The sequence below is a fragment of the Azolla caroliniana genome, unplaced genomic scaffold, assembly GCF_043228905.1.
Source record: "Azolla caroliniana isolate FFs.n. ecotype wild unplaced genomic scaffold, voAzoCaro1.0.p SCAF_3, whole genome shotgun sequence".
NCBI classification, from domain to species: domain Eukaryota; kingdom Viridiplantae; phylum Streptophyta; class Polypodiopsida; order Salviniales; family Salviniaceae; genus Azolla; species Azolla caroliniana.
The window spans coordinates 5,341,751-5,367,730 of NW_028230438.1; the positions used below are offsets into that span (position 1 = coordinate 5,341,751).

General features: G+C 39.6%; 1 protein-coding gene, 2 long non-coding RNA genes and 1 pseudogene across 4 annotated transcripts in view; 1 reads left to right on the forward strand and 3 right to left on the reverse strand.

Moving 5' to 3' along the window:
* Positions 1–3,894: 3,894 nt before the first annotated feature.
* Positions 3,895–25,980, reverse strand: part of LOC147865996 (uncharacterized) — a 47,007-nt gene continuing 24,921 nt past the window's right edge. Inside the window, exons 2-3 of the long non-coding RNA XR_015529460.1 lie at positions 4,389–4,451; positions 3,895–4,319 (exon numbers count right to left, since the gene is read on the reverse strand). This is a non-coding gene — a long non-coding RNA (uncharacterized LOC147865996). The remainder of the gene's footprint in view (positions 4,320–4,388; positions 4,452–25,980) is intronic.
* On the forward strand, positions 4,583–5,714 carry LOC147865997 (uncharacterized). The gene is made up of 2 exons (XR_015529551.1): positions 4,583–5,166; positions 5,284–5,714. It is a non-coding gene; the product is annotated as an uncharacterized LOC147865997 (long non-coding RNA).
* LOC147865998 (protein TORNADO 1-like) lies at positions 7,114–11,805 on the reverse strand. The gene is made up of 2 exons (XM_087316360.1): positions 10,083–11,805; positions 7,114–9,958 (listed from the first exon to the last, which is right to left on the reverse strand). Exons 1-2 carry the CDS (start codon positions 11,284–11,286, stop codon positions 7,263–7,265), a joined length of 3,900 nt encoding a protein of 1,299 aa, XP_087172486.1. The 5' UTR covers positions 11,287–11,805; the 3' UTR covers positions 7,114–7,262.
* On the reverse strand, positions 17,679–21,245 carry LOC147865999 (protein TORNADO 1-like; annotated as a pseudogene). Its single transcript, XR_015529575.1, has 3 exons — positions 21,134–21,245; positions 18,976–21,017; positions 17,679–18,521 (listed from the first exon to the last, which is right to left on the reverse strand). The product of XR_015529575.1 is annotated as a protein TORNADO 1-like (transcript).

Genomic DNA, 25,980 nt, shown 5'->3' on the forward strand with positions numbered 1-25,980 from the left:
GAAACCTGATGTTCCATGCATGGACAAAGCATATCGAAGTGCTCTACCACTGCATTCGAGAGCGTGTTCAAGCCGGAGATGTCGATCTTCTACACGTCAACACGAATCTTCAGACAGCCGACAAGCTTCAGCAATTCATGTCAGACCTCAGATTGACAATCCCTGACTAATAGATCTAAACCGCTTCCCTGCTACAAGCCGGTGTTACCGACTAGGTTAACACGGCCTACCCTCAGTCCTTCAGGGTATGGTTCAAGAAGATTGTAGTATAGGGAATAGCGAGCGTAAAAGGTCTAGATCACTTACTATGCCTAATCTCTACGCCAGGGGGTATAAGCAAGGGAAGAAGAGTGGTACATGAGACAGCTACAACCGAGCTCCTTCGTACCGTGACGTCGCTCTTTACACAGACACCCTTAATTACCACCTCCACAGATACATAAGGTTAGCATAGACACACAGTTTAGAAAGACAACACGACTATATTCCAAACTTACAAAAATAACTACGCCCCCCTGACAGTGTTCCCGTGCCCTTTGTATATACAGGGCATGGACAATTACTCTCAGTGCGTAGAGCGTTACATGCATGTATACTTCCTAACGCTTCCATTATTACGAGGCTACACTTATACCCTAGTCCCCCTTCGTTCTTTACATCGTTTCCCACTAGTCCCACTCCGGTGGACAACACTTGGCACGCTTGTGGGACAGTGCCATAGTACGTCGGACCCCTCCTCCTTGATTACTCCTCGTCAAAAATATCGAGGATATTGGATTCTGGTCGGTCCTCGTTGTTCGTTGTGATGGTAGGTGCCATACCGTGGTTCGGCTCGAAGTTCTCCAACTCTGGCTGTGGTCATCATGTTGTGTCCTCTACGGCATGCGCCTCTCCCTCCTATTGGTCAGCCGTTGAATCCTCGGGTAGTGACTTCCCCATTGGTTCTACCCATATTTCTTCGTCTACACCTACAAAAGTACGGTCAGGTTCGCTTTTTAACTCTAGCGGGTCTGGTGTGAAGGTGTCTCGTCGTGGTTCCTCCTGAGGTCCCTCTTCTACGGTAGCCATCGAGGTATGGGGAATTTCGTTTGGAGCGGGTGTTGTAGTAACCTCCGGGGCTACCTCTTGTTCATGCGGACTCTCGTGATGCTCTACGGAGTCTGGTGGTTGCGGTGTGAAGGTTTCCGGTCGTGGTTCCTCTTGAGGTCCTTCTTCCGCAGTAGTTGTCGGGGTGTGGGAAACGCCGCTTGGCATGGGTGCCGCCTCCATCTTTTTCGTTTCCTCTGCTCTTTGTTGTTTGTTGCTGATGTCGTGCAACTGGCATAACGTCTCCTCCTAGCTTTCACCAAAATCTTCTAATAGCTACACTATTTCCTCGGTGTGGCCGTCGGCCAAGGCCTAGTAGTCCTGCATTAGGTCTTCTCCGACATTAGCGATGTTATCCTCGCTCAACTTGTAAAAATCTTTCCCGTCCTTCGTTGATTATCCCAATCCACCCTGTAAGTGTGTAGTTCCACCACCTGTTTCGCCCTTCCGACCCAACCTCTGTCCATGGCCGCTTGGAGTTGGGTCGTAAACCAATCACATTTTCTGTGGAGGAGGGTGCGAATATGTTCCATGTTGAAGTGAGTGCAAGCTTGCAAATCCTCAAGAGCCTTTTTTAGGTTTTCGATTTTGCGTTTGTTGAGTGTCACTGCTTCTTCATAATGCATTTTCATTTGTGACCATATCTGAGACTCCTTCTCATGGAGTCCCTCTAGTCGGCCCATCTCATTGTTGAGGCGTATTTCGACATCTCTGGTTGTTTGGCACTCATGCTCAAGTTGTTTGTTATACCACGCTTGCCTTTTCTGTGCCCCTTCTCTTAACGTCGTGATGGTTCCTTCTTTCTTGGTTCCCTCCTCATTGAGTGTGTTCAACTCGGCGTTTGTTCGGCCATGCATGGCAATTTCGGCATCAAGCTTGTCTTGCAATGCCTTAACCACCTTGCGTCCTTTCACTCGAATTTCTGCTTCCCTGTCCAAAGATTGGCGGAGTTCCGACCTAAGGTAGTCGATCTCTAATTCGGCTAGCTGAGTAGCTCATTTTGCCTTGGCTGTAATGCCGCTTGGGCCTCTACCTCCTCCCGTAGAGCCAGCAACTCAACTACCTGGGAGGCGGGGACGGGAGTTGTTTGCATCGCTGGTGCGCTGTTTTCGAGCTCCGTAATTCGGTGTTGCGCCTCATCCAACTACTTCTGGGCTACCTTTATGGTCTTCCATAAATTTTTGTTCTTGGCAGCTATATCTTTGGCCCCAATGGTAACTATTGCCAACTCCCTATGTACCTCCACTAAGGCCATATTTAGCGGAGGGAGTTCTATGGCTACACGGCGACTACCGGCACTTCTCTTTCTCCCCCCCCCCCTTGCTAATGGGCCTTCATCTTCACTTTCCGTTGTTTGGTTCAACACGCGCTCGATCATTTGGCGTTCAGCGTGTTCCTCGACCATTCGTTGGGACACTTTAATCTGTTGTGTTGCTAGGAATTCCATTAACTCAAAGGTGGTGTTGAACTACAAAAGGGCACCGAACTCGTGGGTCGTGTCCAGAATATTTGGGTAGGACAAAACTTCGCTCTCCATGGTGAGCACGCCCTTACCACGTTGCGACTGCCCGATTATTATTGGTCGAGGTTCGGAAATCAACTCCAATGTTGTGTAGGCCGCTGCCGTAGAGGGGTTTACGACTGTCTTCATTCCTTACGGTTGTTCACCTACTTTGACCTACTTCCTATTACATTTCTTAGAATTACAAATTTGGCCCACGGACAACACCTGGCACGCTCGTGGGACAGTGCCTTGGCACGTCGAACCCACAATAATCGAGCAATACAATAATCGAAATCCATAAAATGACTATGTTACATTTTAATCCTCATTTAAAATCTCAAGGATGCCCTCAGTGTGGTTTGGATGGGTCGTCTCCTCGTTTGGAGTCGTCGCGGGGCCGGGTTGCGGTGCGCTTGGTCTTTCCTGTGCGGCTGAAATGTCTTGCTCATTTATGTCTGGCTCCTTTTTCGCATCGATCTGGGATGCCGGGGAGGTTGGGGTGTCACGCTCCAGCTCTTGTTGTCGTGCGTTGGCTGCTTCTGGTTGGTCTGGGGAGTTGTCATTCATGGCTCGTCCTGTGTCGAGCATCAACAACATTTGATCGTCGTTGAATTCCTCGAGGAGACTTCCGATGGCTATGGTATGCACATCGGCCAAGGCATGAAAGTCCTCGGTGAGGTCTTTGCGGATCATATGGATAATGGTGTCATCCATTTATTTAGCCAAACACAAGAAGAAAGGATATGGTTTTAATGTGACCTTAAAAGAAATTTTAAGACTGATTATGTCTAGACTCTAACCCCGCAATTCAGATAAAAAGATTTAAAATAAATAAACACAGGAATAAAATAGAATTGGCCTTCCTGAAGAAGCAGATATGGAAGAGGAAGAGAAACAACAGAGGAAGATTCATGTCAAGTCTTGAGGCATTAGTACCCTGAGCGGAGTGGACGAAATAGAGATCTCCATCGATGCAGTGAAACAGAGATAAAGTGGAGATGATAGAAGGAGGAAGAAAAAGAAGCCATGAAATGACAGTTTAGCCCCTTGTGCAGCACAAACAGCCATAAAATCCATCGCCCCACCCCACCTTGAGTATTTCATGAGTATACCACCATATACCCCCGTGTAGTTTCTTCTATCTCCAGAGTGTTAAAAGTAGATTTATGCTGAAGTTTAAGATCTGTTGAAAAATCATCTTACACATAATATCCTTGATAGTCATCAAATTTCCATATAGCATCAGTTCCAAAAGTAATGGTGATCGACTTCATGGGTAGCCTACTAGTCTACCTGAACCTCCAATTTGTACCATTTCTATTCAGGTACTATTTAAGCCTCTTCTTTTATAATGGAACAAATCATTCCAATTGAGAGGACTAAAACATAGCAACCACCAAGTAATCTCAAGTTTTAATATCATATCTCGTGTCTTGAAACCCATCTCTGTCATGAAAGTCTCCTCTCAAATCTTGCCAGTCATTGTGAGACCACATCAGACTCCATACCCAAAAACCAGAAAATGAAGCAGTGGTGTAAACCTTCTCCGAAGCAGCCATGAAGATCCTCTCATGTATATCTCTCCTTTCGCTATCATGTTGTGTCTGTATGTCTGTCTCCCTCTCCCTCTCCCTTTCCCATCTCCTTCTCCCTGTCTCTGTCTAGACACATTTCACGTGGTTGTGGTGAACCATGACGTTTGTATAACTAAAACCCAAAATTTATTTGACTGCAAAATGTATGAAATTTGTGTTACATTTATGAAATTGATTTAAGTACATAGAAACCTTAACATTACCTAAATGATCACAAATATCTCTACCTCTCTCCATCATCACCCTCCAAAATTTATCTCCTTAGCCTTGAATTATTAACGAGACATCAAACAAATTCATTCATCATAGCAGCCTCATAACGTAATCAAAGATACATAGATAGATAGATAGATCATCGATGGATACATAGATAAAGGTATTAAAGGTATTACCAGTTTCAGAGTTTTGAATGGCATGATTTGTATGAATATGTGGTATGTGACTGGTATAGCATACCTTACATTTCTTTTGGAAATTGGTTATCTTATTCTAGAAACATAGAGAGCCATCATTACAATTATAGGTGTGGGTATTGTGGAACATATTAGTTCTCCCTGCTTGTTATATGAATATAAGTGCTTTTAGAGATTCCTAGTTTCCTAGTGGGTGAAGTGAGAGAATGTGGCCTGCTAGAAATATCTTAAGTAAATCACAGCTTCAATCTCATGGTACTATCTTTGAACTATGAAGGGTTTATGTATCATATTTCCATCAAGGATATTCAACTATACTTTTGGGTATATCAGTGTATGCTGTTTTATTAGGTTAAATGTATTGGTTCTAGTAGGAATGTACATGCAAAGCAAAATTTATATACCATATTCTATTGTACACATTTGGTTTATTATGTGCCAACTGAAGTTTTGTTGGTGTATTGCTGGTTATTGGCCTCACCTTACGTCTAATGCTTTTTAATGATGTGAACAGATACTACAAGTCCCCAACACGGAAGAGATTACGCTCCCTGCCAGATGTTGAACGGTATTTATATATATTCTTGAGTTCTACTAGCAATGCTTCTAGCATTTTATAAATCTCGGTGGTGAAATTATATTACATTCTCTCTAAGAGATTCCTTTGTCGAAGTTTTTTGTTCAGCTTTTTAGCGGAGCATCCAGAGTATGGCAAAGCAGGTATCACCAAAAATCAGTTCTCATTTGTTAGACCAACACCCTTGCATATGGATCATATGGATCATGGTAAGAGGAGTGTGGACAGTACACATGAAATGAAAGGTTCAATCATCAATAAGAAAATCTAGCAATAGCATCTAGTTCACATCAACTTGGAGATAACGAAGATTGCATGACTTTTGATGTAAACAGCCCAACATTGGTAGTTGAATAGAATATGTTGGACTCTTCATATAATGATCACCATTGCTCTCAAAAGGTTCTTTTGACAAAAGAAATATTTGTCTTCTTTTCAAATATATTCCTTTGGGTTAATGAAAGTATACTTTTTGTAAAACTGTGTAAAGGGGTTTGGACATGTAGATTAATTGATTTCTCTCTTTCCTATCGCGCTAATTTGTATATGGCTCCAAGATCCTTGTATACTTTAATCAACAAACAATTTCATGTACATATTAGAAGCACGTAATAGGGAGCTGTGAGCATTGAAAGATTCTTTAAGGGGGGGGTATTAGATTGTGAACAAGACGTTCGATCAAGTGGTTCATAAACAATTCAAATCTATTTATTGATTGTGTATCTCAACTTACAATTTGATGATTAAAATTTAGAATGATGGGAGATTCTCAATAAATAGTCTTTAAATCTATGATGATGGTTTATTGAAGGTGACTATTTTTTTATTAGATATGTTAATGATGAATCATTTCCTATTATGAATTACATATGTATGCTCTAGAATATAGAGATGTTTTAAGAGTTTAGAAACAATTAGATAAGAAGCATAGGATTCACTATAGTAGTGCCTATTCTTTGTGTAAAATTATTGGAACAATTGTACCATACATTGCCATTGTTACTTGGCATGCGTAATCATCATTACTTTGAGGTTTGAACAAGACTTTGCTAGCTTATGCAATGTCTTGTAGAGAAATTTTGCTATTAAAATTTTGTTGTATTTCAAAGTAGTGTGGATGATAATTCACATACACCTACACAAACACAAATTAACAATCACATTCGAATCTAGATATGCATAAGTATATGCAAACACACATGTGGATCTTATGTTTTAGGTAAATATGGAACTTATGTGTGAAGAATTACCATAAAGTATCCCAACCCTTGCACCAACTTTCAATATGTGTGTGCACGTATCAATGTAATTTTTTGTGCATGTGTAAATTTCTTTGATTGTGCCCTCATGCATTATAGCGATGGGCCTAGTTTGGTTTCGGTCCAGTGCTTTTTCTTGAATCAAAGAAATTACAAAGCCATATAAATTGAACCATTTAGAACCAAGCCATTTAAGCCAAAACGTTTTAATAGTAGGTGAAATTGAACCGGGATTTACATGCCTCATTTTTTGGATGTGCATAGTGGAAAAGAGTGGTAGAGAGTGAAAGTGAGCTTGAAGTGTGAATTTTAGAGTATGATAGTATGAACAATCATAGTAAAAGAGCGAGAACTTTTAACATTTAGCTTCAAAGCAACAGACAACAAGAGAGAGCTAGAAGACGTATAATTTGAACCATTTAGAACCAAGCCATTTAAGCCAAAACGTTTAAAAGGAAGGCAAAATTGAACATGGATTTACATGCCTCATTTTTTGGATGTGCAGAGTGTTAGTGAGTGAATGTGAGCTTGAAGCATGGATTTCTGAGTATGAGAGTGTGAACGATCATAGTAAAAGAGCGAGAACCTTTAACATTTAGGTTCAAAGCCAGACACAACAAGAGAGAGCTAAAAGACAGAAAAGGACATAAAGAGATCAATACTTTAACAATGGAACAAATGAAAACAAATAATAAGCGATGCTTCACCTATTTATCATTTAGAAAATGTTATTTATCAAACCAATGAGAAAATGTTAATTTATCAAAATAAGGTTTTCAAACCAATGAGAAAACGATATCTATTAAAAAACATATAGAAGGATACACTTTAGCCTAGTGAAAAGGGCCTTTTTCCTTTATAGTGTGTCTCACATAACCATTCAACTTGAGTTCTACCATCAACTTCATAGCTAGAAGGTTTGAGAAGGAACTTCTTAGCTATGTTCGCATCTGTCAAACCTCCATTTTCCTCCAATATCGACACCAAACACTTTTGCCACTCTTTCGAAGCAGACTCTAATGTATTTAAATATCTATCTTTCTTTGATTTAATTGTATTTTGTATAAGGGGATATACATTGCCTTGTTGTTTGAGGTGGGGGAACCGATTAGGAATCAAGCAGCCTGCAAGTGGAACCACAGAAGAAATACCAAGTCTAGCAGCTAGTATCAAAATACGAAGGAAACCATTGATATAAGGAAGAGCTTTATTTAGCGTCTTTAATTGAGCCTCTGAAAAGCAAGTGAGGGTGATACCAGGTTGGCCTTTCACTGGATGTGGCAATCTCTTATGTTCACAATATAAATGGATTGTCACAGAGTCCTCGTCCAAAAGTTTAGCCATGAATGTCCTAAGTCTTTGAAGTGCCGAGTTACCAGATTTAAACATAAGGAAGGCAACACGAGGGAGTTGCTTCTTATCTTCATTATCTAGAGCCATCTCTAAAAGCTTGTTTACAGATTTCTCAACCTTGCTAATAACGTCTTTCCTCAAACATTGAAGTTCTTTATGAATTTCCTCTAGCTTATTAGTCATTTGATCCACCTTATCATTTAACTTCAGAACCTCTTGATGAATGGCATCCACCTTATCATTTAACTTTAGAACCTCATCATGAGTGGCATCCACCTTACGACGTAAACTTAAATTTATTGACCTTACCATAAACTTACTAGATTGTACATCTATTGTGTCTTCTGATATCTTACCTTCTTGCACCAACTGGTTTTCAATGTTGGGTGTGATCTCACGACTTTGATGTTGCCTAGATATATCGCCTTTCTCATTCGCCAACAATGCATCCTCCATCTCCACCTCAAACCATTGTTTACATGAGTTGAAGACCTCCTCATAATACTCTGACCCTAAGAGATCTATAAATGCACTCGTGAGAGAATGATACATGTCTCTAGTACATTTCCAATCATAAAATTCTTCCTTGCCTTTCTCAAATTTTTCTCGAAGTTGTTCCTTCAAGTAAGTTATTTTCACACATTGGTCTTCTCTTTTTGGTGCATCTGATGGATCACATAAACAATCGGGCCGGATGACACTCTCGATCAGCCTAACCCCTTGTATGCCAGTGGGTTGTGCACATATTGTGATCAAGGTGTTGATAATATGCTTTTCCACAAAAGCTAAGGTACTTAACGTGTTTTCTTTCGTATTACTCTGTGCTCGAACCAACACATCTATCACATAGTTTGATTTTGCTTGACATAGCATGATGATTATCTCAGTTTTTGGGTATCGTATGGATATGAAATCCTTGCCCAAAGTGACCTGAGCTTTATCATCCTCAGATTGGAAGGCATTGTTAAATAACACTTGAATCCTCGGAAACAGTCCTGGTGTAAGAAACGTGCAGTCGTCGTTCTCGCACCCTAGTCTTCTTCCCATATACACTAAAGTATCCTTATCATCATCCATTGGAGTCCATTGGGGTTGTTCTCTAGCCTCATCCTTGGACAATATGGCTGGGATAAAGATCCACTCTCCTGTGGTATCGGGGACCTTGGGAACTTTGCAACATAAGTGCATGGCTTCCATCAACTCTACCAGCAATGAACTGTTCACTTTAGGTCTTATAATGGATTCAAACTTCTGCTCAAGGAAATGACGAGGGATGTATCCATTGTCGAATACAATGGTACCCTTAGATGAGCCTTTCGAGTTTGGGAAACCAATGAAGTTGCCCATGATTTGATTGCAAAACCAGTTTGGATTGAGAACTATGTGCTTGATTTTGTTTATGTATATGATGTTACCAGATTCATTCAAGGATAAGGCAATTATATTTAGCTTAGCTTTGTCACCGGTGAGCTTGGAAAGCTGACGGTCAATATTGCAGATTTCAATAAATTTGGTCCATGTAATGATTTGTTCATTTGTATTCTTTGAATGATCCCAGAGATGTTTACTTACTCGCGAGCAGATGTCGTAGAGCTCGATACCTTGGAGCAACTCTTTGGCAATTCTGAAAATGCATTCTCCTACAGCTTTGACAGAATCTTTCTTTCTTGCATCCACTTCAAATGGAGGGTCCACGATGTCAATCACCCTTTTGAAATCTGATCGAAGAGATTCAATGGAAGGTGAGAGGGAGCTTGAGATGAGATCAATTTGATCTGATCGTGTGAATACCACCACCACTTTGATGGCAATGTTGGATTGAGGGCTTTTGGAGGCGAGGAACTTGAGCCAGTACCTGAAGCTTGCTTCGAAGTTGGCTGCGTTTTTCCTTTCTCCTCTGTCGCTACTTTCGCTATCCATGGGGCTCCAAACAAACATGAACATGGATGGGAACTGATAAGAGCTGGTTCCTATGTCTGGGAACATGCAGTCGTGGAATGCGTGGAACTGTTGTTGGCCTGCCATGTCCCACACAGACACTCGGATTCCATCCTTTTTTATGGTCTGCACCTCGATTCCATGTGTGCGACCTCTTCGGGTAAACAGGTCTTGCAGTTGATCTCTCCTGAGTGTATAGATGGAACGCATGGTGGATACAAGGGTAGTCTTTCCTGGAGCAATCAAAATAAGAAAATTATGCATTACAATGGTTTAGTGTGATTACGCCCCATCAATATTGCCTGCTGTTTTGATTTGTCAATATTTGAGAGTGTTCTCTGTTTTTTTTTTTTTTACCTGCGAATGGATCTCCGCAGATGAACAATCGCATGGAAGTAGCAGGCACTCGCTTCAAGTCTGATCCCAACAAGAAATTGCGCTGGTTCCTCCACAGCTGCGCCTGAATGGCAGGATCCTGAAACCCTAATGTTCCAAAGAAAGGAAGGCCGGATCGAGCAAGCGCATCCACCACTGCAGCAACAGCAGATCGGCTTAAATCATTTGCAGGAGGACCAACGTCAAGGCTGTATAATCGAGGAAGAGATGAATGGATGTTGCCAGCTGTCTCTGCCCCTTTCTTTGGGGGTTCTAGGCTATCCATGAAATCCATTAGCTCCTCCTCCTTTCTCCCGCCCCAACTGATTAGAGACAGCTCTTTGAGCTGCGGCCAGTGGCGCAGGAAACCTGTGCTCCTTCTCCAGTCAATGCGATAACCACAATTTATGTGCAGCCTGTGGAGAGAGGCTGCGAGGGGTGAATGCGAGGGATGAAGCTCCGCCAATTTCACCACAAACTCTTCTTCTGAAGATACTCTCACACGGTCAAGGTGGAGGGATGTGAGGGAGGTAAAGTCGCATAACACCTCAAAGCATTCATCACTCATTTCCATAAAGCGAAGGGAGAGATGTTTGAGACGTTTGTTTTTCTTGAGGGCACGCAGAAGACCATGAGCATCCCTGAATTCATCTGCCTTGATGAGGAGGCTGCTGGGGCCCGCATGACGATCTGCAGCGAGAGAGAGAGCCTCCACCCAACACCTGTTCTCCTCTTCGCTGAGTTCCAAATTATACAGTAGGAGATGGCCGGAGTGATTGGCGGCGGCCGTGAGGATGGCCAACCGCCGTTGTTGTTCTTGTTCTTGTGTAGTAGTAGTAGTAGTAGTAGTAGTAGTAGTAGTAGATGCATTATCATCATTATCATCATCATCATGTCTGAAATCGAACATCATGTCTCTGCTCCCCCATTCCCATTTTTCATCTTCACCAAATGACGTCTGAATTAGCCACCTTTCCTCTTGATCAAAATCGGTGGTATCCACTAGGAAGAGGTTCTCAACATTGGGAAGATTAATTAAGTCTACATCATGAGTAGACGTTGAGGTTGAGATTGAAGATCTGAGGTTGAATAGAGCTGCTGCTCTCGATTTCTCCACCGCGTCTCTTATCTTATCGTATGTCCACTCCCTGTAGGTGAGTTTGTGAGGGGGTGGGAGACGCTCCATGAATAAGAAGTGAAGAGAATGGACGCAAATTAATAAAACGAGGACGAATTTAGAGTCCTGTCAAGTTTAGCAACAAGGATAAACTCCTCTCTCTCTCTAATAGAAAAATGGGTGCCACTGAGCTTTCTTCTTCTCTATCTTAATCTTATTCCCTTTCCATGTACATAGTTGTTCACACAAATGGAAGATGTGTATGATCATCTCGCCTCGCCGCTCAAGTTATATTGGCTGACATTTCTCACCGGTCGATATCCTATCATATCTTGGTTGACTCTTCGATCAGATGTTAATGAAAGTCTCTCCATTCCTATATCCATCTACATTTGTGTGAGTAATTGGTGATGCCCTATCATATGTGGCAGGGATATGTTTTGCTAGTTCAATTTTTTCCATCTACTCTTCCCTGGGAGGGATATGTTTTGTTTTATACAGTATCATGGAGTGGTGTGAATATCATATTTGGTGGTGTTTGATATCCACATTATATCACGAGATGTGTTCTCGTGATTTATTTGGTGTTTATGAGGTATCACACGATGACTTGCTCATATTATTGTGGTGTCGATACCACATGTCTCCCTTTCCTTGGCTTTTTGGGCACCATTTAGTTGAGGTTTCTGGGCAACTTGGTTGATGGGAGAAAAGTTGATGCAAATTAACATCCACTTTTCGGTCCGTCCAGAAAGCTGGATCTTTCAATGCATGAGGTGGAGGGAAGCATAGCTAAAGTTGATCTCTTCATTATTGTTTGATGAAATGGAGTTCAAACTATATATTTGAATGGTTCAAATGACAAAACATATTCCATATGAGTGAGAGAAAGACCAATTTCATGGATAGATGCACATGCCTTTTGCAATTCCTTTTAGCATCTTCCTCTTCTATCAAAAGTCTCCGCATATTTTTTGTCTTTTCAATTTATTGTTGTGTTTCCTTTCCCTTGCATGACCTTTTGGTTGGCCTCTAAGGAGTTTTGGATAAGATGTTGGTCATCTCGTGGGCCATTTGTAGAAAAGAAGATTGTGTACGGAAGTAGAAGATAGAATTGTAGAAAGGAAATCTGTAAAACTAGGCCCAATATTATCATTGTATAATTCCAATTACCGACTAACAAATATAAGTTAATGAGGAATGAATGTACAAGGTTCAGGCCATTTTTTCCTTTGTGGTGAATTTACCCTTAGGTCTTAAAATAACGTACCCTATATATCCAACCCAATAAGACAAAGGACAACCCAAGATTTTTGATAGTTATCCCTTTCTTCAACAGCTCCTCCATTTGCATTAGTATGCAAGAATGTTCCAAATGGGTAGCAAAGAGAGCCTTTCACTAGTGCATTTGCGAATGCATGCCCATTACATGGAATTGAGAGTTCTAGTGTTCTTGCATCACCAAAATGTTGACACCTACACTGAGTAGTTTAGTATTAAAACCCACATTTGGTAATGCTTTAGATTGCATCCACATAAGCTTTGAAAAGTAGGAATTTTTGTATGGTCAAATAGAAAAATTAAGCTAAACTAAAAGCTTATTGTTATTTGGATTTGGGTGATCCAAGTTGCCATCCAAGCTATTGCACATATGATTGTTCTAACTAAAAGCAAATACTGTTGTTGTTTGGATTTGGGTGATCCAAGCATGGTGTTGGACGATAAGTATTCAAAGTTTCTCCATCCTATCAATGTACTTGTGGTATGTGATTAATGTGATGCAAATTTGGTATTTTTCATTGTGTGGTAGGGATATGTGTTGTTTCATGTGGTGATGTGAATATTATAGTTGATGGTGTTTGATATCATACAATGTGTTTTGGTGATTTATTTTTGTTCATTGCGTATCACAGAATGCGTTCAAATATCATTGGTGTTGATATTTAGTCCAATATCAACACCATGTAATATCAAAGTTTTTGTTGTGAAAACACAACCCGACACTTTTTGTTGTCTCCTTTACCGTCATCTTGGTTGATCTAAAAAAGTCAACGCAAATTAACATCCACTTTTGGGGGCCTTGCGAAAGTCAATCTTTTAATGCATTGAGGTGATCGTAAGTGTAGTTAAGATTTGTCCATCTATCTTGATTACTATTACATCTCTTCATTTGATTGCAAGATGACAAAACAAATCCAATATGAGTGAGAGAAAAAGAATTCATTGATTGATACACATGCCACTTGTAGTGCCTTTTGGCATCTTTGTCTTTTGCGACACTTGGGGTTTACTCATACTATAAAGTCAAAAGTTTTGGTAGGTTATTCGTCATTTCAACATAGTACTTGGGGTTTACTCATACTATAAAGTCAAAAGTTTTGGTAGGTTATTCGTCATTTCAACATAGTACCGTGTTTCCTTTCTTGGCAAGTTATTCATCTTTTCAATGTAGTGTCGTGTTGCCTTTCCCATTCCTTGTCCTGATGTGATGAGCGCACATGAGGAATTGAGTTATACTAAATCTATAGAAAAGATTGAATGTAAGACAAGGACAAGAGACAAGATCGACTTGAAGACAATGAAAATAATGAACTTAAAAACAACAAACATAGTTTAATCACCAAAGGGCTCATGTTATGAGTGAGAGGTCAATTGTTCAAATTTATAATGGATGATGAAGGGAGAACATTGATCTATAATAAGGAACGAGGTGTAAGGTTTAGGAATGGTTCTTTAAAAATGGAAAGGTACGTAAATGGACCATATCTATCTTCCTCAGCTCTTCTGAGCAATAGCCGTTCATACAAGCCCATGTGGATGGATCCCATGCTTTTAATGTTTGTTAAACAGCTAGGTATCGTTTGCTATAGGTACATTGCATAATGTAGGGCATTTGAGCCTACATACCTAACGGAGTGATTCAAACGAAATTTCAGTTCTTGTTCCTCTACAACATGAACAACCTGCAAGTGACATCCCACTACATGTTAAAAAGAAAAATCGTACTGAAGTTTAAAATCTGTTGAAACATAATCTTACACATAGCATCTTTGGTAGTCATCAAATTTCCATATACAATCAGTTCAAAAAGTAAATGGTGATTGACTTCATTTGTAGTAAACCACTAGTCTACCTAAACCTCCAATTTGTGCCATTTCTATTCAGGTAATGCTTAAGGTTCTTCTTTGATAAAGGAACAAATCATTCCAATCGAGAGGACTAAAAAATAGCAACCTAATCCCAAGTTGTAATATCATATGTCGTGTCTTGAAACATATCTATTTCATGAAAGTCATTGTGGACCACATCATATTCCCTACCCCAAAACCAGAAAATGAAGCAGTGGTGCAAACTTTCTCCAAAGTAGCCATGAAGATCCTCTCATGTATATCTTTCCTTTCGCTTGTCTTGATTCCTTTCTTGGCAGGTTAATAATCATTTCAATCTAGTGGTGTGTTAAACTAAATCTATACAAAAGATTGAATGTAAGACGAAGGATGAGAGACAAGATAAACATCAAGACAATGAAAATAATGAACTTAAAAGCAACAAGCATACTTAGTTCAATTATTGAAGAGCTTACGTTATGAGTGAGAGTTGACAATGAAGGGAGAACAGTGATCTATAATAAGGAATGGTGTGTAAGGTCGAGGTATGGTTCTTTAAAAATGGAAAGGAATTTTGCATCAATCAAGTATCAAGGTCATGTGCTACAAAAGAAACTTACTATTTTGATCAAGCCTCTCTTAAAACCTATTAAAGATGGAAGAGAGCTCTTTCTTGGGGAGATATTTGGATTAGGATTTGGATGATGTATGATCTTATGTGGGTTTGTAAAGTTATATTAGGATTTGATGGATCTTCAGCATGTTTTATGGTGCTTAGTTAAGGTACTTTAGTGCTTGATGGACTCCTATTTTAGCATAATCTAGGTGATACTCTTTTATGGATTGGCAAGACAGATTATGTTAGGAGAAATGTACAATTTAAGGGATTTTTTAAATGTAGCAATGCTTTTAGATGGATTTGAGATGTACAATTTAGGCATGGTTTAGATGGGGTAAGAAATGGTAGAGCAAAGGTTTCAATAAACTATTATGTTTTAGTTTGCACAAAATAAATTAGGTTTTGGATAAGGAATGCTTTAGGTTTGAAAACTAGTAAACTAGAGTTCGCAAAGCTATGGATTTTGAACGTAGATTTGGTTTGGATATGGTATGATTTCTGTATGGGTTTCAAGACACATGAGATTAGGTTTGGATAATGTATGACTTTAGGTGGGTGGGCAGATGAGGTTTGAGTTTTAATTTTGTGATGTTCTAGGTATTCTTTAGGTAGTTTGATTGTTTCAGTAATCTCTAGAGTGGTTCTAGCTATAATTTGAGTAACATTTCGTTTTTTATAATGAATTCTTTAGTTTGAGGTTTTGGTGGAACTTTTCTAGCCGTTTGGATGTGAATACTAAGAATTGAAGCGAAAATCGGACTAATGTTGTGGTGTATTGGTATAAATTCTTGAGCTCAGATTGTTCTTTCATGACGATGATTATGAATCTCGTTTGATTATCACTACCATTAGTATTAAAGGTAAAACTCCACAGAGTGCTACTGTGTTTTTCTTTATTTCCCCAAATGCACCAATGTTCTCATTAGTTGCCCAAATGCTCCTGCTCCACCCTTGTGGGAGAAAAGGCAGATCAATTGACCAATTTAATCACTAAAATAACACATGTAGTTGCTCCGCACTCATGGGAAAAACAACCTTCTCTGTTTTTTCTAGCTTCAGCCGTTAAACACAACTTTTTTGGGAATACGAAGTTGGAATATGACCCTTAACATTGAAAACATAAGGTCCTTATTTTCTCTTTAGCGAATAATTTGTGTGACATTCTCTTTAAAATGCTAACAAGCCTTATTCATAAAACTCTCGATAAAATTGCATAGCCTATGCCAATGGCCATATTAATCTAACAACTTATATTATCACAGTTAGAAACTCTACAGAAGATTATTAATGATTGATGGATAAGCGTTTTATGTTGATCACAATGGTGCCAAGAATGCATTCTAAATGCCCACAAATCCAAATTACATTCTCTACCATGACTCTCTTAAAACCAGAATACCTTGTGGTTCATGCTATTGACAATACCGACCACCACACATTCTAATAAACACAATTCAAAAAAAGAGTTCTTCCAAGCGATTTAAAGCATAGTTTAGCATTTCTTTTCGTTTGATGCTTTCATTGAGCTATAAGGGTGGGTGTCAATGGTTGGTACAACACAATGAGTGATAGATTTCCCATTCTTTTACAACATTTCATCATAGTGAAAATCAACAATTGCAATAGTTACGAAGATATTCCATCAAAAAGCTACATTGAGACAAATTATGAACTAAATGTATGGATGACTAGTTTATAAAGATCTATGGCCAGAAAAGGAAGGGCACACCTCCAACAAACACATTATTACTCGTCTCAGACAAACAAAGTTTACATAGGATGAAACATTCTTGAGAATATTACGATAATGTTATTCAAAGTGATGCTCCCTCTGAGCTAATGAGGACAATGGATGCTTTCTTAGATGAGCTACAAAATCAATGTTGAAGATACATTCCGCCACATCCTTGACTGAATCTCGATTTCTTTGATCGCATTTCGTGGCGTGCCTCACATAATCGTTTGATTTGATTTTCTGTATCTGTGATTAATCGTACATATACTTGTAGACGGGATCAATTGTAGATGAATCATAAGAATGAGATAGAGAGAGAGAGAGAGAATGCATTGACTCAACTATCGTTTTCTGATCTTTCTGAACTGTGTAAAGCATATCATATACAACTCTAAATAGTGTGGGATCCAGTAAAACCGAGGAATGATAATTGAGAATTCAAACCTGAGCTTCTAAGTGATACTAATTCTAGGACCGAGACACCCCCACACTAATGGGTTGAAAGACATTGTTTAGGTGGGTTGGTTTTAGCATTTAGGTTCAAAGCAAGAAACAACAAGAGAGGTATAAAAGACAGAGAAAGACACAAAAAGACCAATACTTTAACAATAGAACAAATGAAAAGGAATAACATTAGAGGCTTCACCAATTTATCAGTTTTTAGTCAGCTGCAACTAAGTCACGTGTATAATGTGTCCCCTTGCGACACACAAAAGCTGTAGGTCTACGACAAAGGCATTCATGTCGTTATATGATGCCTATACTACATCGCTCACATTGTCAATATGTAACATACGTATTAGGTGTGTGCATCAAAGGTACTAGAGACATTTTTTGCGTCGATAACACCCTATTTTGTATTAGTGTTTTGTATATCATTTAGATGCTCTAGGAGATTGTTGAAGCAACATTATCACATTAAATATTTAGTTTGTTAAGATAATTATTTGAGAGAGATTAGGAAGTGTTTTCTTAAGCCTAATACACAAATTTTTGTTATAGCTCAATAGTGCTTGAGAACCATTCTTGCATGTTCATCTCCTTAAAGAGATACGACTTTGAGCAAGTGAAAGACGTGCACTTGTGCAACATACCTAAAAGAGACACATTGATTTCTTTTAGTTACATAAGCCCATTTAGGTGTAGTTAAGGAACACAAAAGTTTTCAAGAAAAGTAAGCTTTTCAAACCAATGAGAAAATGATATCTATTTAAACACATATAGAAGGATATACTTTAGCCTAGTGAGAAGGGTTTTTTTCCTTTATAGTGTGTCTCACATAACCATGCAACTTGAGTTCTCCCGTCCACTTTATAGTTGGTACGTTTGAGAAGGAACTTCTTAGCTATGTTCTCGTCAGTCAATCCTCCATTTTCCTCCAATATCGATGCCAAGCACTTTTGCCACTCTTTGGAAGCAGACTTTAATGTACTTAGATATGTATCTTTGTTTGTTTTAATAATATTTTGTATCATGGGGTATCCATTCGCTAGTTGTTTGAATTGGGGGGAACAATCAGGGAGCTTGCAACTGGAACCACAGAGGAAATACCGAGTGTAGCAGCTATTATCAAAACACGAAGGAAACCATTGATATAAGGAAGAGCTGTATTTAGAGTCCTTAATCTAAACTCTAACAAGCAAGTGAGGGTGATGCCAGGTTGGCCTTTCACTGGATGTGGCAATCTCTTATGTTCACAATATAAACAGATTGTCACAAAATCCCCTTCCAAAAGTTGAGCCATGAATCTCAAAAGCCTTTGAAGTGTCGAGTTACCATATTTAAACATAAGGAAGGAAACACGAGGGAGTTGCTTCTCAGCTTCACTATCTAGAGCCATATCCTATTAGAGACATAGTCGAATGTAAGCATTAGATAAAGATAGAATATAGATAGATAGATAGATAGAAAGGAGAGAGAGAAAGAAGGGTGCTGATCCACTCGACCACCCCCGAGCAAAGGTGTTGAGACGGACTCGAGCCTCGATCGGCGTCCCATACCATCACCATGGCGTCGAGTCATACCTAGTGCTGGCACGCTCGCTACAAGAGTTGACCCACCACAAGACAAAGTCTCGACGTAGTCAACAAGATGATCAAATGAGGGTAGCTAGGCCTCTTATTTATAGCGATACCCAAGGTCCCCAACCATGTTCACACTTGGCCTAATGGGTTGTCTCAATCCCAAGGATTAAAAGTAATCCTCCCCTTCTTTACACTCTTTTTTAACCCTCATACTTATCCATGTGTATAGAATACTACGGTAAATTCTCACCACGGGATATTATATGGTCATGCCCGCAACATATCCAAAAGCTTGCTTACAGATTTCTCAACCTTGCTAATAGCATCTCTCCTCATACATTGAAGTTCATTATGTATTTCCTTTAGGTTATTGGTCATTTGATCCACCTTATCATGTAACTCTAGGACCCCTTCATGAGTGGCATCCACCACACGACGTAAACTTAAAATTGACATTACCATAAACTTAATAACTTGTACCTCTATTGTATCTTCTGATGTCTGACCTTCTTGCAACAAATGGTTTTCAAGGTTCAACTTGGACGTGATCACATTTTCATGATTTTGATATTGCCTAGATACATTGAATTCATCATTCTCCAACAATGCATTCTCCACCTCCACCTCAAACCATTGTTTACATGAGTTGAAGACCTCCTCATAATACTCCGACCTTAAGAGATCTATAAAAGCACTCGTGAGAGAATGATACATGTCTCTAGTACATTTCCAATCATAAAATTCTTCCTTGCCTTCCTCAAATTTTTCTCGTAGTTGTTCCTTCAAGTAAGTTATTTTCACACATTGATCTTCTCTTTTTGGTGCGTTTGATGGATCACATAAACAATTAGGCCTGATGACACTCTCGATCAACTTAACCCCTTGTATGCCAGTGGGTTGTGCACATATTGTGATCAAGGTGTTGATGATATGCTTCTCCACAAATGCTAAGGTACTTAGTGTGTTTTCTTTGGTATTACTTTGAGCTCGAACCAACACATCTATCACATAGTTTGATTTTGCTTGGCATATTACGATGATTATCTCTTTCTTTGGTAAACGTATGGATATGAAATCCTTGCCCAAAGTGACTTGAGCTTCATCATACTCAGATTGGATGACATTGTTAAATAATACTTGAATCCTTGGAAATAATCCCGGCGTAAGAAATGTGCAGTCACTATTCTCACACTCTAGTCTTCTGCCCATATACACTAAAGTATCTTTATCATCATCCATTGGGGTCCAATGGGGTTGTCCCCCAACCTCATCCTTGGACAATATGGCAGGGATAATGATCCACTTTGTCGTTGTATTGGGGACTTTGCAACATAAGTGCATGGCTTCCATCAAGTCTACCAGTATTGAGCGGTTTACTTTAGATCTTGTAAAGGATACAAACTTTCGCTCAAGGAGATCCCGAGTGAAGTATCCATTTTCTAATGTGACCTTTAGGTGATCCTTTTGAGTTTGGGAAACCAATGAGGTGGCCCATGATCTGATTGCAGAACCAGTTGGGATTGAGAACGATGTGCTTGATTCCGTTTATGTAGATGATATTACCAGACTCATTCAAGGATAAGGCGATTATATTTAGTTTAGCTTTCTCATTAGTGGAATTGGAAAGTTGACTATCTGTATTGCAGATTTCGCTGAATTTTGTCCATGTGATGATTTGTTCGTCTGTGTTCTTTGAATGATTCTAGAGATGTTTGCTTACCTGTGTGCATATGTCATAGAGCTCAATACCTTTGAGCACCTCTTTGGCAATTCTGAAAATACGATCTCCTACAGCTTTGACACAATCCTTGTTTCTTGCATCACTTCAAATGGAGGGTCAACGATATCAATTAGCCATTCAAATTCTGATCTAAGAGAATCAATGGAAGGTGAGACATTGCTTGAGATAAGATCAATTTGATCTGATCGTGTGAATACCACGATCACTTTGAGGGCAATGTTGGATTGACGGCTTTTGCAGGCGAGGAACTTGAGCTAGTACCTGAAGCTTGCTTCGAATTCCTCTACTTCTTTCTCTGATCCTTTCTTGCTAGTTTGGCTCTGGATGGGGCTCCAAACGAACATGAACATGGATGGAACATGATAAGAGCTTGATCCTATGTCTGGGAACATGCAGTCATGGAATGCGTGGAACTGTTGTTGGCCTGCCATGTCCCACACAGACACTCGGATTCCATCCTTCTTGATGGCCTGCACCTCGATTCCTTGTGTACGATCTCCTGTAAACAGGGCTTTCAGCTTATCTGTCTTGCGGCCATAGATGGAACGCATGGTGCATACAAGGGTAGTCTTTCCTGCAGCAATCAAAATAAGCAAATTATACATTGCAATGGTTTAGTGTGATTACACCTCATCAATCTAGCCTGCTGACTGATTTTCAATATTTGAGAGTGTTGTCTGTTTTGGTTACCTGCGAATGGATCTCCGCAGATGAACAATCGCATGGAGGTTGCATTCACTCGCTTCTGATCAGAACTCAACATATAATTGCGCTTGTTCCCTTTTAGTACCCTCTCCCACATAACGTGATGATGTAACTTTACACTAATTAAAACATTACAATTTTGCTCTCTCTCTCTCTCTCCTCTCTTCTCTCTTTCTTTTCTCTCTTTAATTTCTCTCATACTCCTCTGTCATATATTTGCTAGAACCATCTAGAGAGAGAGAGAGAGCTCTTTGAGGTTCGGCCAGTGGCGCAGGAAACCAATGATCCTTCTCCAGTCAATGGATTTTAGATTTAAATGCAGTCTGTGGAGAGAGGCTGCGAGGGGTGAATGTGAATGTGAGGGATGAAGAAGGTCCACTGAAGGGAGAGATGTTTGAGGCGTTTGTTTTTCTTGAGGGCACTCAGAAGAGCATGAGCATCCCTGAATTTATATGACTCGATGAAGAGGCTGCTGGGTGCCACATCACGATCTGCTGCAAGAGAGAGAGAGCCTTCACCCAAGCCCCCTCCTCCTCTCCAGTTAGATTATCTTGTAGATTCAAAAGGACCATACGACCATTAATATATCATCCCCTCTTCCAAGTTTGGTGGTATCGACGAGGAAGAGGTTCTCAACATTGGGAAGATTAATTAAGTCTACATCATGAGTAGACGTTGAGGTTGAGATTGAGATTGAAGAGAGGTTCAGTAGAGCTGCTCTCGATTTCTCGACAGCTTCTCTCACCTCATCGAATTCCCACTTCGTTGCGATGAACTGGTGAGGGGGTGGGAGGTGCTCCATGAATAAGAAGAGAAGAGAATGGACGGAAATTAATAAAACTCCTTCTCTCTCTAATGGAAAATGTGTGGACTGAGGTTTCTTCTTCTCTATCTTAATCTATTTCTGTTAGGGTCACACTCGGATTAAATAGTACATTAGATTAAATAGAAGACAATAATATGATAATATAGGAGTGGAGAAATAAATGACACGAGTATTTATGTGGTTCGACTAAATTAGCCTACGTCCACGGAAAGGAGAGTGATTCCACTATAAGAAAAATGTAAGAGAGGGTTTACAACAATTAGAGAAATTATTCTCTAATTAAACACAATACCCAAGACAATAACCTCACAATTCTCTCTAAAGAATTTTCTCTCTAAAATGGTGTTCCCAACTCTCTAATTCTCTCAAATCTAACAAGCCTACAACTCTTGGTGGTCTCTTATCAAATGACTAAGGCTGCCTATATTTATAGCCCTCACTACACTAACTTTTGCATGATAATGATGCATGCATGGACCTCTATATATATAGCCCTCACTTTACTAACTTTTGCATGATAATGATGCATGCATGGACCTCTATATATAGCCCTTACTACACTAACTTTTGCATGAACCTCTATATATAGCCCTTACTACACTAACTTTTGCATGGACCTTTATATATACTTCATGTAGTTGAGAGACATGGCTTTTCATAAACCACAAAAAATAATTCAATTAATTTAACAAATCTCCACCTTGACTTGAATTTCATAGTAGTCTCACTCCACCTTCAAATAACTTAATTATGGGCAACACCAATCAAATTCAAGCAATGCTTGAACTTGATTCTTGGAAGAGGCTTCGTCAACATGTCTGCGGGATTTTCATGAGTTGAAATCTTTTTCGCTAAGATATCACCCTGCGAAATAACATCACGAACAAAGTCATACTTGATATCGATGTGCTTGGTTCTTTCATGGAACATCTGATCTTTAGTCAAATGAATGGCACTTTGACTATCACATAAAATGTCGACCTTGTCCGAACAAGAACTGAGCTCCCCAAGTAAGCCTCTTAACCAGATCCCTTCTTTAATCACCTCTGTCATTGCAATGTACTCTACCTTGTCGTTGATAATGCAACCACGGGCCGCAATGAAGCTTTCCAGCTAACTGCACTTCCACCCAGAGTGAATACATACCTTGTCAGTGATCTTCTATTATGAAGATCACCAGCATAGTCAGAGTCAACATAGCCAACTAGAGAACTACTACTCTTGCCAAACTCTAGATAAGCGTCTGAAGTCCCACGCAAATATCTTTGAATCCATTTCACTGCATTCCAATGTGATTTTCTAGGACAAGCCATATATCTACTGACCACACTCATAGCATGTGAAATACTTGGACACATGCAAACCATAGTATACATCATGCTACCAACTGCACTAGAGTAGGGAACTCTTGTCATGTATCTCTTTTCATTATCTGACTTTGGTGATAAAGAAGCTGATAACTTAAAATGCACCGCAAACGGAATCGATACTGGTTTAGCATTTTTCATACCAAACCTCTCCAAAACTTTCTCAATATAACTCTTCTGAGTTAAATATAGCTTTCCACCTTTACGATCTCTTTCGATTTTCATGCCAAGGATCTTTTTTGCTGCACCAAGATTCCTCATTTCGAACACTATGTTCAACTGCTTCTTTAATTCTTCAATATCCGACATATTTTTAGTAGCAATCAACATATCATCAATATAAAGAAGTAAATAAATAAATAAACCATCATGAGTCTTCCTGAAATAGACACAACTGTCATAACTGCTTCTTGAGTATCCGTTGCCAACCATGAAGGAATCAAATCACTTGTACCACTGTCTCGAAGACTGTTTTAAACCGTATAACGATTTCTTCAACAGGCAAACATGATCTTCTTTTCCTTCAACAACAAACCCTTCTGGTTGTTGCATGTAAATGTCTTCTTCAAGTTCACCATGCAAAAATGCAATTTTTACATCAAGCTGTTCTAACTCCAAATCATGCATAGCAACTAATGCAAGCAAGACACGAATAGAACTATGTTTCATAACAGGTGAGAAAATATCATTAAAATCAACACCTGGTACCTAAATGTAGCCTTTAGCTACTAACCGTGCCTTGTACCTTGCTTTCCCCACTCCAGGAATTCCTGCCTTTATTTTGAAGATCCATTTACAGCCAACAATCCTTTGTCTAATTGGTGGCTTCACAAGTACCCAAGTTTCGTTTTTATAAAGAGACTCAATTTCTTCTAGCATAGAAAACAACCACTTGGTGGAATCAACAGAAGAAACGGCTTCAGAGTAAGAAGTTGGCTTGCCAATCGAATTTGTTTCTTCTCCAACTGATAAAGCATATGCAACAATATCAGCATATCTCTGTGGTGGTCTGATTTCTCTTCTTGGTTTGTCTCTTGCAATACTTCGTTCTTCCTCAGGAGGTGCTTCTTCTATGACATCAGGCTCCTCTTCTACAGATTCAGGAGCAGGTGTTTCAGCCATCACTGGTGGACTTGGAACTTCAAGCTCCACCTGCTTTGATGTACTCCCTGTCTTATATATATTAGAAGAAACCACAGGCTCCTTTCTAGGATTTCGTAGAGCAGATTCATCAAAAGTAACATCTCTACTAATTGCGAATTTAGGTGACTTAGAATTAGGACACCACAACCTATATCCTTTCAACCCAGAAGCATAACCAAGAAAAATACATTTTCTAGCTTGATGTTCCAATTTTCCTTCACTAACATGCATATAAGCAGGACATCCAAATATTCTCAAATTTGAATAATTAGCAGGTTTACCGGACTATACCTCTTCAGGAGTTTTGAATTCAATTGCCGTTGACGGTGAACAATTCACTAGGAAACATGTCGTGGAAACTGCTTCAGCCCAAAAGTCTTTGGACAACCCAGCATTGGAAAGCATACAACGAGCCCTCTCCAAAAGAGTTCTGTTCATACGCTCAGCTACGCCATTCTGTTGCGGTGTTTTAACTACTATGTGATGTTTGGAAATTCCTTTAGCCTCGCAAAACTTGTTAAAATCTCCTCCGCAAAATTCCAAACCATTATCAATTCGAAGTCTTCTAATCTGCTTTCCCGTCTGCTTCTCGATCATAATTTTCCACTTCTTGAAAGTATCAAACACATCACTTTTGTGTTTAAGAAAATAAACCCAAACTTTTCTTGAAAAAGCATCAATAAAAGTCAAAAGATATCGAGTTCCTCCTTTCAATGGAACTAGTGTTGGTCCCCACAAATCAGAGTGAATATAATCCAAAGAACCTCTAGTCTTATGGATTTCAGTGCCAAAGCTGAGTCTCTTTTGCTTTCCGAATACACAGTGCTCACAAAAATCCATCTTTCCTATACTTTGGCCACAAAGTAGTCCTCGTTTGCTCAACAAGGTTAAACCTTTCTCGCTCATATGCCCGAGCCTCATGTGCCATAACTTCGTAACATCAGAATCTAACATAGACGATGAAGAAATTGCTACAGAAGCTGTCACTGTCGAGCCATGTAATACGTACAAGCTTCCTACTTTTCTAGCCTTCGTCACAACCAACGCACCTTTGCTAACTTTTAATACTCCACCTTCAGCTGAGAAATTGCACCCGTTGGCATCGAGGGTGCCCAATGAGATGAGATTCTTCTTCAGATCAGGAACATGCCTCACATCAGTCAATGTTCTGACAATCCCATCAGCCATCCGGATCCGTACTGTTCGTATTCCAATAGTTTTGCAAGGAGCATTATTCCCCATCAAAACTACTCCTCCATCAATAGACTCATATGATGAAAACCACTCCTGATTGGGACACATATGATAAGAACAACTAGTATCCATAATCCACTCATCGTTCAACGTGATTGACTTTTCCGTCACAAGGAGCACATCAACATCACCTCCTACTTCAGCAACAATAGCCTTACCTGCATCCTTATTTCTATCTTGTGGAGTATTCTTTTTTCTATGCAACTTATCACAATTCTTGCGCTGCGAACATGCCCTGGTTC